Source organism: Pristis pectinata, chromosome X, assembly GCF_009764475.1.
Source record: "Pristis pectinata isolate sPriPec2 chromosome X, sPriPec2.1.pri, whole genome shotgun sequence".
Lineage (NCBI taxonomy): Eukaryota > Metazoa > Chordata > Chondrichthyes > Rhinopristiformes > Pristidae > Pristis > Pristis pectinata.
In genome coordinates this window covers 5,687,036-5,698,142 of record NC_067450.1, presented here as the reverse complement: position 1 = coordinate 5,698,142, position 11,107 = coordinate 5,687,036, and the positions used below count along the sequence as shown (strand labels likewise).

Here is an 11,107-nt window from a genome sequence, read left to right as displayed (position 1 = left end):
TCTAGTATGTTTGACGTATCAGCACCATTGCTTCCTTTCCATTATACAATTTTGTCACATTGATGGAACCAGCCTGTGCAATCCCTAGGTCAGATTCCCAGACCATGATAATTCTGCAGGCTCTCTCTTCTGCTTGTTTGAGATCAATGTTAAAACAATGTTCGTTTGAGTCAGGTGAAATCAGCTAAGCGTGTTGTGGGACTGTCTCCCAGCATGAGACAGTGTCTTCAGTGTCAACAGAAAAAGTCAGAAAACTAGATCAATAAACTATCTGCTGGAAGAACTTAGTGGGTCGAGCAACATCTATGGGAGGAAAGGAACTGTCGATGTTCTCTGACTGAAAAGTCAACAATTCCTCCCCCACCCCACAGATGCTGCTCGACCCGCTGAGTTCCTCCAGCAGATGGTGTGTTGCTCCAGATTCCAGCATCTGCAGTCCCTTGAGTCACCACAGAAATTTTTAATATACCTCATTCCGTTATCAAGACCAGCTGATAATTTTCAGCAACCAGATAACATGCTCATTCCAAAGGCTGTGTTCTATGAAAGGCCCTATTATATGAATTTCTAAATCTGCTTGAATGCCATTTATATATAACAGTTCGAATAAATCATTTACTAGAATGCCTCTACAATAGTTTACTGACTCTGAACAAATTTTGTAGAAATTTAATATTACTTTTACCCCACATCATAGAGCTTCCTAAAATAGCAATGCCAGTTTTTTTTTAAATCCTAGATCCCTGGCAACACTTCTTGCTGCTGCAGATGAATCATTGTCAAGGTTAACATCTTTACAGCTCACATTAAAACTTAAGCAGCAAATATAGATGATTCAGAAACTGATTACAGGGAACATCAAGTAATGAAGCACATCTAGCTGGGAATTCATCAGTGCTACAATTTGGGGATGTGGGCAAGGGAATTCACATCAAACATGGGGACATTGAGAATGAGGATGAAGCTAGGGGAAAACAGGAAGCAATGAAGTATGCTATAACATACCTCAGCCTATTGTAGCAGCAATGAGAACTCCAAAACACAAGCCTCCTGCTCCAGCAGCATTGGCAGATTTTGCTGCCTTTTAATTACTTACATTCCTTCTGGGTTGGGGGCAGTGGCATTCTCTCCTGTATTATTTGGAGTGGTCATCACCCATCTGCACTGACAGCAGTTCTCCTGAGTATATACTACAAAATCTCAGATACTTTAGGAGAAAATGTGCCAAACACAGATGAACTAAAGCACTTCCTCAGCAGAGTCCATCTGAAATTGGTCAATTTTGCATGATTCAATCAGCTGGTAAAGAGCATCAAGTTTTCTCTCTGCCTTAAAAACCTTGCCAGTGTGCAGTGCCACATCCACCATTAAAGCCATCGTAGGTTAACTAAAGTTGATTCCTTCCCCAGCATGTTTGATTTAGGAAGTATTGCTCGTTTAGAAGAGATGCACTTCATAATTTTCAAACCCAATTTAAATAGCAACCACATTTAGGCGATCAAGTTTGTGATATTAACTCATCTGCATACAGGCAGAATATTTATCCCACATCGGCATGGTCCCAATGTTAAGTTGCATGGTCACAGACCAGTACAGCACAGGAACAGGCCCTTCAGCCCATACCTGTACAGAGCATGATGCCAAATTAAACTAACCCCTTCTTCCTGCACATGATCCATATTCCCCTATTTGTGCACTTATCTAAAAGCCTCTTTAACACCACTGCGTGCTTCCACCAATCCTGGGAGTGCACTGGAAGAATCTACCACTCCATGTGGGGTAAACCCTCCCCCTTAAAAATATGTCCCCTAGTATTCAACACCCAGTGGGAAGATGATTCTGGCCATCTACACCTCCATTTTATAAAACAATTAGTCTATACAAACCCCATTATGATGCACAGAATGATTCCTCCCACAATGATTCAGTGAATAGACCAGAGAGCCTCAAATTTAAAGCTACTCCAGAATCAAGATGAGAATGTAGTCTGTATTTGCATTGAGAGATTCCACACCAGTAGTCATTTCAAAGCTTTAACTTTTATTAAAGATGTTTCACAGGAGAATAGCAAGGCACAGAATTAGAATACAAATAAAAGGAAACAAACAGGACAACATTAGTGTTAACTAGGATCTAATACTCTTCTCCTTCCTCTTCACCCTCAGCACTATCAGCACCCACTTCTTCATAATCCTTCTCCAGAGCAGCCATATCCTCACGGGCTTCTGAGAACTCTCCTTCCTCCATACCCTCACCAACATACCAGTGAACAAAGGCACGCTTAGCATACATCAGGTCAAACTTATGGTCCAGGCGAGCCCAAGCTTCAGCAACAGCTGTGGTGTTGCTCAACATGCATACAGCTCGCTGTACCTTGGCCAGGTCACCTCCAGGTACCACAGTGGGAGGCTGGTAGTTGATGCCAACCTTGAAACCAGTTGGACACCAATCCACAAACTGGATGGTACGTTTGGTTTTGATAGTAGCAATGGCTGCATTGACATCTTTTGGCACCACATCGCCACGATAAAGGAGGCAGCAGGCCATGTACTTGCCATGGCGTGGGTCACATTTGACCATCTGGTTAGCTGGCTCAAAGCAAGCATTGGTGATCTCTGCTACTGTCAGCTGCTCATGGTAGGCTTTCTCAGCAGAGATAACTGGGGCATAGGTGGCCAATGGGAAGTGGATACGGGGATACGGCACCAAGTTGGTCTGGAACTCAGTCAGATCAACATTCAGGGCACCATCAAAGCGAAGGGAGGCTGTGATGGAGGACACTATCTGGCTAATGAGACGGTTCAGATTGGTATAAGTGGGTCGTTCAATGTCAAGGTTTCTGCGGCAGATGTCATAGATGGCTTCATTGTCCACCATGAAAGCACAATCCGAGTGCTCCAAGGTGGTGTGGGTGGTTAGGATGGAGTTGTAGGGTTCTACTACTGCTGTAGACACTTGGGGAGCTGGGTAAATGGAGAATTCAAGCTTGGATTTCTTGCCATAGTCAACCGACAGACGCTCCATCAGCAGCGATGTAAAACCAGAGCCGGTGCCACCACCAAAGCTGTGGAAGACCAGGAAGCCCTGCAGACCTGTACATTGGTCAGCCTGTGGAAGACAAGTGTACATTTAGTTAATTGCATCCAAATACATCTAGGGCAGATGACTGGAAATTAATCCGCAGCAAATACTCACCAGTTTGCGGATTCTGTCCAGAACCAGGTCAATGATCTCCTTGCCAATTGTGTAGTGACCACGGGCATAGTTATTGGCCGCATCTTCTTTCCCAGTAATGAGTTGCTCAGGGTGGAAGAGCTGGCGGTAAGTACCGGTACGAACCTCATCTGCAAAAGAACAAGTGTTTTCAGTTACGCTGCCACACGTTATTAAATCAATGGAGGTGATGGAACAAACAGGTGGACACCTACCTATCACAGTTGGTTCCAGGTCCACAAACACAGCTCGGGGAACATGCTTTCCTGCTCCTGTCTCACTGAAGAAAGTGTTGAAGGAATCGTCTCCACCCCCAATGGTCTTATCACTGGGCATCTGACCATCAGGCTGGATGCCATGTTCCAAGCAGTACAGCTCCCAGCAGGCATTGCCGATCTGGACACCAGCCTGGCCAACGTGGATACTGATACACTCACGCTGTGGAAAAAGGGGGGGGAAGTGTTGATTTAGTACATTCCAGACTGTAGTTCAAAGTGAATCAAACAAACCTGGGAAATCCAATGACAGACAAGTTAAATTAAAATGCAAGGACACCATCTTGAAAAATACAAATCAAAAAAGTGCTTCAATAGTAGCAAGTACAAGGAATCCCAACTAAAGCAAATAACCATTCTACAATGCCTGAACTAGGTCTTGTTGACTGAACTAATACCCACCTGCAGTCTGCTAATCGCACACGGGCATAAGGCATGCAAGCCAACTGTGGGGTAGTCACCAAGAATTCACAAAAGAAAATTCCCTGCGGTGCTCCGCGTGACCTAACCTTTGATCCCAAGAGCCTGGGACGTAAAGCAGCACGGAAAAGCAACTTCTCCCTGCAGATCGAAGTCAGTTCTCATGATCTCATCAGTTGCCAAATCACCAGCCATGTGACCGGCTGCTAATTACATCATCCCTCCAGATAAGGGCATCCTCCGGCGGAAAAAAAAAGCAGTCAAAGCGCTAAATTACAGCTAGCAACGACCTCGCAGCCGCTGACCGCTTCAAAAAACTCATCGCGGGTCAGACAAGGCGCAGCCTGAAATCGCAGCGTCTGAAATTGACAAGGTTTCACTTTAACAAGGCGGCACCAACGGATTTTCTTTTGAAGTGCGGCGGCAGTTGGCCTCGTGGCCAATCAGCGCCGCCGTTCAACCGCCGCCTCGTGCTGGGGCCAACCCCAACCGTCACCGCGCGCCACCATCTTAACGTCCCAACTTCCTGGGCGGAGAGAAGGGAGCGGCGCCGCACCTCCGAGACCGCTTTTTCCGTTTAAAAGTTTTTGATTTTGCTTTAAAACCGAGGCAAACTCAGAGTTACCTTCGCCCACTCTTTCTCCAACCCCCCCCCCACCCCCATCCTCCAACACACGATTTTCCGCCCCTTTTAGCGCCAACTTCTCCCAAGTCGGTCGGTCACGGGGACCGTTAGCGACAGAAAAAAAAGGCGGGAAAAACCAGGCGGCGAATCCAGGGGCGAAGAGCGCAGAGAACAGGCGAACCTTCAAGGGGGGGGTGGGGTAAGTGAAGATAACTTTAAGAGGGAAGGGGGGGATCCGATTATAAAATTGGGAACCAAAAGTCACCCACTTAAAATTACTTTCCCGCTCCCCTTTCGCAGTGGGGCAGGACTCACCATATTTCTTGCTCTTTCAAACTATGTTTTCTCTCAAGAAGGGAAAAAAAACGACTTAAATGCCGTTGCGCCGCCGCTTCTGCGCTTTTTCTTTTCGCCGCTTCTGCTCTTACAAGCTGACGGCAAGGAGTCGCTGTAAGAGATCTCTGGGTCTTCCGCGCGGGTGCGGCCGCTTTAATAGAGTCGGTGACGTCGCGTTAAGGGGGCGGGGCTACACCTACGTAAGCGACTGTGAGGTGGGGCGGACGGGGTTTGACTGACAGGTGTGGTGGGCGGTGCAATTGGTCGTTTCATCACATTTTTAAACAAAAATGACTCAAAAAGGAAATGTGGCATCATGTGAAGAGCAGCTTTGGGAGGGCGGAGCTTTCCTGCTCTCCTTGCTGCATGTTGCTGCTGCTTTACAGTATTAATTAAGCGCCAAGATCCCAGAAACAGATAATTTTTTTGACTTTAGATGCTCAGCCAAAAGGGTGAGATTATTTCCAACACATCTTGCATCAACTTCACTGCTGAGTCTTCAGAAACGTTTACACTTTATTTTACATCTTGCAATCTATCAGGCTTTTGTAAATTTATTAGTGATAATGTGTAAAGCTAACTTTTCATAGCATAGATTTTTCTCCAGGTATCTTGCATATTCCAGGCACCCACCACTTTGTGTAAAACAAAAATAATAACTTGCCCCACATATCTCCTTTGAATTTACCTCCTCTCACCTTAAATGCATGCTTTCTGGTATTAGACATTTCAACCCTGGGATAAAGATACCGGTGGTCTATCTAAGCCTCTCATAAACATACTTCGAGACTTTAGGTGACTCTAAGTCCATCAGGAAAACAAATTTCCCCAAATATTTTGTGGTATTTTCCTTGTTTACGATGCACAAGTAGGAGCAGAAGTTGGCCACTCGGGCCTTCAAACTTATCCTGCCATTCAACTTGATACTCTGCCCCAGCCCTCAATTCCTCATCTTTCCCATTTCCAAATAGTCCTCAATTACCTGGTCTTTCAAAAATTTACCTCCCTCCTCTTTAAATACCTCCAGTGATCTGGCCTCCACAACCCTCCGGGATAGAGAATTCCAGAGATTCCAGAGAAGATTTGTCTGCAGTATTGAATAATGAGAATAATACAGATTGTATGGGTATGTAAGCTTACAGTTTGTGTTTGCTTGTTTTTTTATTGTTTTTCTACCTGTCTTTAAAATAGTAGAACGTAGAACAGTACAGCACAAGAACAGGCCCTTCAGCCCATAATGTTGTGCTGAACTAATTAAATGCATAACTGAACTAATCCATTCTGCCTACACAGTGTCCATATTCCTCCATTCCCTGCATATTCATGTGCCTACCTAACAGCCTCTTAAATGCCTATCGTATCTGCCTCCACCACCACCCCTGGCAGCACATTCCGGGCACCCATCGCTCTCTGTGTGTGTAAAAAAAAGCTTGCCCCACATATCTCTTTTGAACTTGCCCTCTCTCACCTTAAATGCATGCCCTCTGGTATTAGACATTTCGACCCTGGGATGAAGATACCGGCTGTCTATCTAAGCCTCTCATAATCATATAAACTTCTATCAGGCCTCCCCTCAACCTCCACCGCTCCAGAGAAAACAACCCAAGTTTGTCCAACCTCTCCTTATAGCACATGCCCTCTAATCCAGGCAGAAATCCTAGTACATGTCAGAATTTGCTATCCTAAACATTTTCCCCTCTTCCCCCAACAACCTAACTGCAAACCCCATCTGCAGCAGAAGAGAATGTGCAAACCACAGTTGCCTCTGTTCACCAATAATGCAGCTCCCAACAGACAACAGGACTATGCCCTGGTGTCGGGAAACAAAGATTAAGAAGGTCCCAAGTTTGTTCTTGCTGAGTTAATGTCTGTGGAGGCAGTCGTGGGCCAACTGAATTAACTTCATTGTCCCTTGACTGGGGAGAGGTAGGCCAGGGTTTTCATTTGATAGCTATCCAGTGATTGCCCCCTCTCCCACAGCTGGAGAGTGGCTGTTGCGGTGAAGTAACCTTTTATAACTCACCACTTAATAGACATTTTCTTGTGCTTGAGGGCAGCCAGTAGCCATTGAAGCAAACTTCTGAAATGTCAGGACATGTCTGGACTGCAGCAAAGCTTGTTTGAAAGACTAGCTTGACTGATCTCTTGTCTAGAGTATAAAAGGTGCTCTGTGGTGAAGTAGGAATACATTTAATTGGATTTTAGGGTCCTCCAGCAAATCACAGTGCAGTCTGCAGTGAGGTTGCACCTCTGTTCTTAAAACTATGGACTCAATTGATGTTTTATTTCACATCTTAATATGTTTAAAGTGAGATTTTGAGAGAGATTTTCAAGGCGTCATTGGTGTTTGGAGACACAGATGCATCCTTGATGAAAGTGAATGAGTCACAGAGAGATACAGCAGGGAAATAGGCCCTTCGGCCCACCGGGTCTGTGCCAACCATCACACTAATCCTACACCATTTTATTCTCCCCACATTCCCATCAACTCCCCCCAGGTTCTACCCCTCACCCATGCACTAAGGGCAGTTTACAGCAGCCAATTAACCCACCGACCTGCACGTCGTTGGGACGTGGGAGGAAACTGGAGCACCCGGGGGGAATCCACGCAGTCACAGGGAGAACGTGCAAACTCCACACAAACAGCGCCGGAGGTCAGGATCAAACCTGGGTCTCTAACGCTCTGAGGCAGCAGCTCTACCAACACTACCACTGTGCTATCCTAATAAATACTGGAATAGCTACAAGTCGCAACCTGAGTTGGTAAAGACTTAATTTTAATCACATATTAATAACACAGAACATTGTATTCTTGTCACAATGATAAAGGTGTGTAACTTCACCATACTAAATTTCTTGGAGCTTTCTGTTCAGTGCAAAATTAAAGGATAAATCGGTATGATTTGTGTGTGGTCAACCCAACAGTTCATATGTAAGGCAGATTCACTACAAAGCAATTCAAGTTTGGCTTTAATACCAGTTGAACACGACAGTGTTTCAAACTAATCTGAAATCTAATCTGGTGTCAGCGATCAGACTAGTTCCAAAGGTGGGGCTTTCTTTTCGCTGCCATTGGCATCATGTTGCACTCTCAAGGACCTGAGCAAAACCAACATTCAGATGATCAAATCCGCCTCATTGACAACAGCCACCCCCAACATGTACAGTAAATATTCAATCCAGTCAGTTTTCCAGTCCAGACTTCCACCTTGGCACCAAGAGTCAGCAGCAAGCTCTTCTGGGTCAGCCTCCAAGTCAGAAGGTTTCGGGTTCAAATCCCACTCCAGAATCTAGATCACAAGGATCTGGGCTCACACTCCCAGGGCAGCGCCAATGAAGTGCCACACTGTCAGAGGTCCTGTCTTTCAGATGAGATCTAAACCCAAGTCCCCAGCTGTCTCCTCAGGTGAATACAGAAGATCTTATGACAGTATTTTGAGGAAGCAGAGAAGAGTTTTGGTGTCCAGGCAAATATTTATCCCACAGACCACCTTCCTGGAAAAGTGGGCTGGCCATTATGGCATCGCTGGTTGTGGGATCTTGCTGTGTATAATTTAGCTGTAACATTTTCTGCATTACAACTTCAAACCATACATCACCGGCTGAAGAAGATGTGAAAGGCAGTTTTTTTTTCTTTTTCATTCTTTGTTCAGGTGGAATTTCAAAAAAGCACAACTGCACCATTGTCCTGTACTATCTTGGAAGACATCTTGACTTTGATGTTTCTGTAGGTTGGGTTGTGGGAGATTGACACCGTACTTTAGCTCCCCACATTTATGTTCGTCAAACCTTTTCTCTCAACCCAGTGGAAGAAACTTTTCAAGAATAAATTGCAGGGCATCAGACAACCCAAACAAATAAAGATTAAATGTAAATATTGTTAAGTTCATTTATCATTGTCACATGTACTGAGATACAGTAAAAAACTTTTGTCTTGCATACCGTTCATACAGATCAATTCATTACACAGTGCATTGAGGTAGTACAATGAAAAGCAATAACAGAATGCAGAATGGTGTTACAGTTACAGAGAAAGTGCAGTGCAGGCAGACAATAAAGTGCAAGGTCATAACGAGGTAGATTGTGAGGTCAAGAGTCCATTTTATTGTACTAGAGGACTGTTCAATAGCAGTCTAGAAGTTGTCCTTGAACCTGGTGGTATGTGCTTTCAGGATTTTGTATCTTCTGCCTGATGGGAGGGGGGAGAAGAGAGAATGTCCGGGGTGGGAGGGGTCTTTGATTATGCTGGCTGATTTACTGAGGCAGTGAGAAGTGTAGACAGAATCCACGGAGGGGAGGCTGGTTTCCATGATGTGCTGGGCTGTGTCCACAACTCTCTGCAGTTTCTTGCGGTCCCGGGCAGAGCAGTTGCCGTACCAAGCCGTGATGCATCTAAATAGGATGCTTTCTATGGTGCATCAATAAAAGTTGGTGAGGGTCAAAGGGAACATGCCAAATTCCTTTAGACTCCCGAGGAAGTAGAAACGATAACTAATTTAATGTGAATTGAGAGGCCATTCCCTGCTGTGGCACAATGTGACTCAGCTGGATTTGTGTCCTGGTTCTAGAGAGGAAAAAATCATTGTCTAATCTGCTGCTTCATCTCCTGAGTCCCCTAAAGTAATGAGTAATTGTTTTATCAATGTGCTTCTTCATGTTTGTTACAAACACTTCATAAATAGACAACAGTTTTATCTGTTAATCATTGTTTTCAATTCTGACCAACCATTTTAACTAATACATCACCTTTTCAGCTTTAAACTGACAAGCCTGTCAACCGTCATGATTTCTACAAAAAGAAGAATTGGCAGTTAGTGTTTTATTTATTTATTTGTGGGACTCAGTGGCCAGGTCAGCCTTTATTGCCTTTGAGAGGGTGGTGGTGAGCTGCCTTGTTGAACCGCTGCAGACCTTTAGCTGAAGGTGCTCCCACACTGTTGTTGAGCAGGGAGTTCTGGGATTTACACCCAGTGACGATGAAGGAACACTGATATATTTCCAAGTCGGGATAGCCTGTGACTTGGAGTGGGGCTTGCACAGGTTAGTGTTCCATGGGTGGAGGAAGGAGGAATCTCCACATGTTATTGCCCCTAGCTATCGTCCTACCCCCCTCCTTCTTCATCCAGCTTCCAAAATTGCTCCCGCTGTCCCATCCTAATACACTTCTTTGTTTTGTACCTCTTCAACTATGGAAAAATATGGGTACGGCTTAAAGGAACAAACTAGATGGACGTACTTGAATATCTAAAAGGAATCATTAAAGCAGCACGGTAGCGTAGCAGTTACAGCTACTACAGCGCCAGCGACCCGGGTTCAATTCCGGCCACTGTCTGTAAGGAGTTTGTACGTTCTCCCCGTGTCTGCGTGGCTTTCTTCCGGGTGCTCCGGTTTCCTCCCACATTCCAAAGACATACGGGTAGGTTAATATGGGTTTAAAATGGGCGGCGCGGACTCGTTGGGCCGGAAGGGCCTGTTACCACGCTGTAAATAAAATTTTAGAGAAAGCGATAAAACAAATAAGACCATGCTCTATTATTCCCCTCAATGTTCATAAAACTCTACGTATAATTTTAAACTATGAACCACATGAGAACCCATATTTATGTTCCTCCTTTTCTCTGCTCCTTAAGCTCGTGGGCAGTGGTGGTGCTTGAGTCCATTTGTAGTGTCAGTTGCCTTCTCTCTTGGATACGTGGTCATTGTTCATCCGCGCACTCACACAGTGGGTGTTGGACCAGCAGGGATCAGGTGGGATGAAGTCGGGTGTGGAACGTTGGAGATAATTTTTGCCCTCCCAGTCTTCCCCCTTTCACAGTCTTTGGAAGCCAGATGTGCTTCGCCACCTTCCATTTCAAGTAGGTAATCGGGGATTATCAAGAGGCAGCTGTTTCTAAGTTCCAGAGATGAAGAGTTACAAGTTATACGGATAGACTGGAGAAACTGGGGTTGTTGTTCTTATAGAGTCATAGAGCCACACAGCACAGAAACAGGCCCTTTGGCCCACCTGATCCATGCTGACTGAGATGCCCCATCAAAGCTAGGCCCATTTGCCTGCATTTGGCCCGTATCCCTCTAAATCTTTCCTACCCATGTACCTGTCCAAGTACCTTTCAAAATGTAGTTAATGTACCTGCCTCAACCACTTCCTCTGGCAGCTTGATCCACATACGGACCACCCTCTGGGTGAAAAAGTTGCCCCTCAGGTTCCTATTAAATCTCTCCCCTCTCACCTTAAACC

At 45.2% G+C, this 11,107-nt stretch overlaps 1 protein-coding gene across 1 annotated transcript; it reads right to left on the bottom strand.

Moving 5' to 3' along the window:
- Nucleotides 1-2,020: 2,020 nt before the first annotated feature.
- Nucleotides 2,021-5,001, bottom strand: LOC127566855 (tubulin alpha-1C chain). The gene is made up of 4 exons (XM_052009343.1): nt 4,849-5,001; nt 3,429-3,651; nt 3,196-3,344; nt 2,021-3,108 (listed from the first exon to the last, which is right to left on the bottom strand). Exons 1-4 carry the CDS (start codon nt 4,849-4,851, stop codon nt 2,134-2,136), a joined length of 1,350 nt encoding a protein of 449 aa, XP_051865303.1. The 5' UTR covers nt 4,852-5,001; the 3' UTR covers nt 2,021-2,133.
- Between the last annotated feature and the right edge of the window lie 6,106 nt (nt 5,002-11,107).

Excerpts from the sequence above, each read along its gene's own strand:
- LOC127566855 (XM_052009343.1), bottom strand. Across the intron at positions 3,345-3,428 it reads CCTGGAACCAACTGTGATAG|ATGAGGTTCGTACCGGTACT; the intron begins GTAGGTGTCCAC and ends GTTCTTTTGCAG. Across the intron at positions 3,109-3,195 it reads TGGACAGAATCCGCAAACTG|GCTGACCAATGTACAGGTCT; the intron begins GTGAGTATTTGC and ends TGTCTTCCACAG.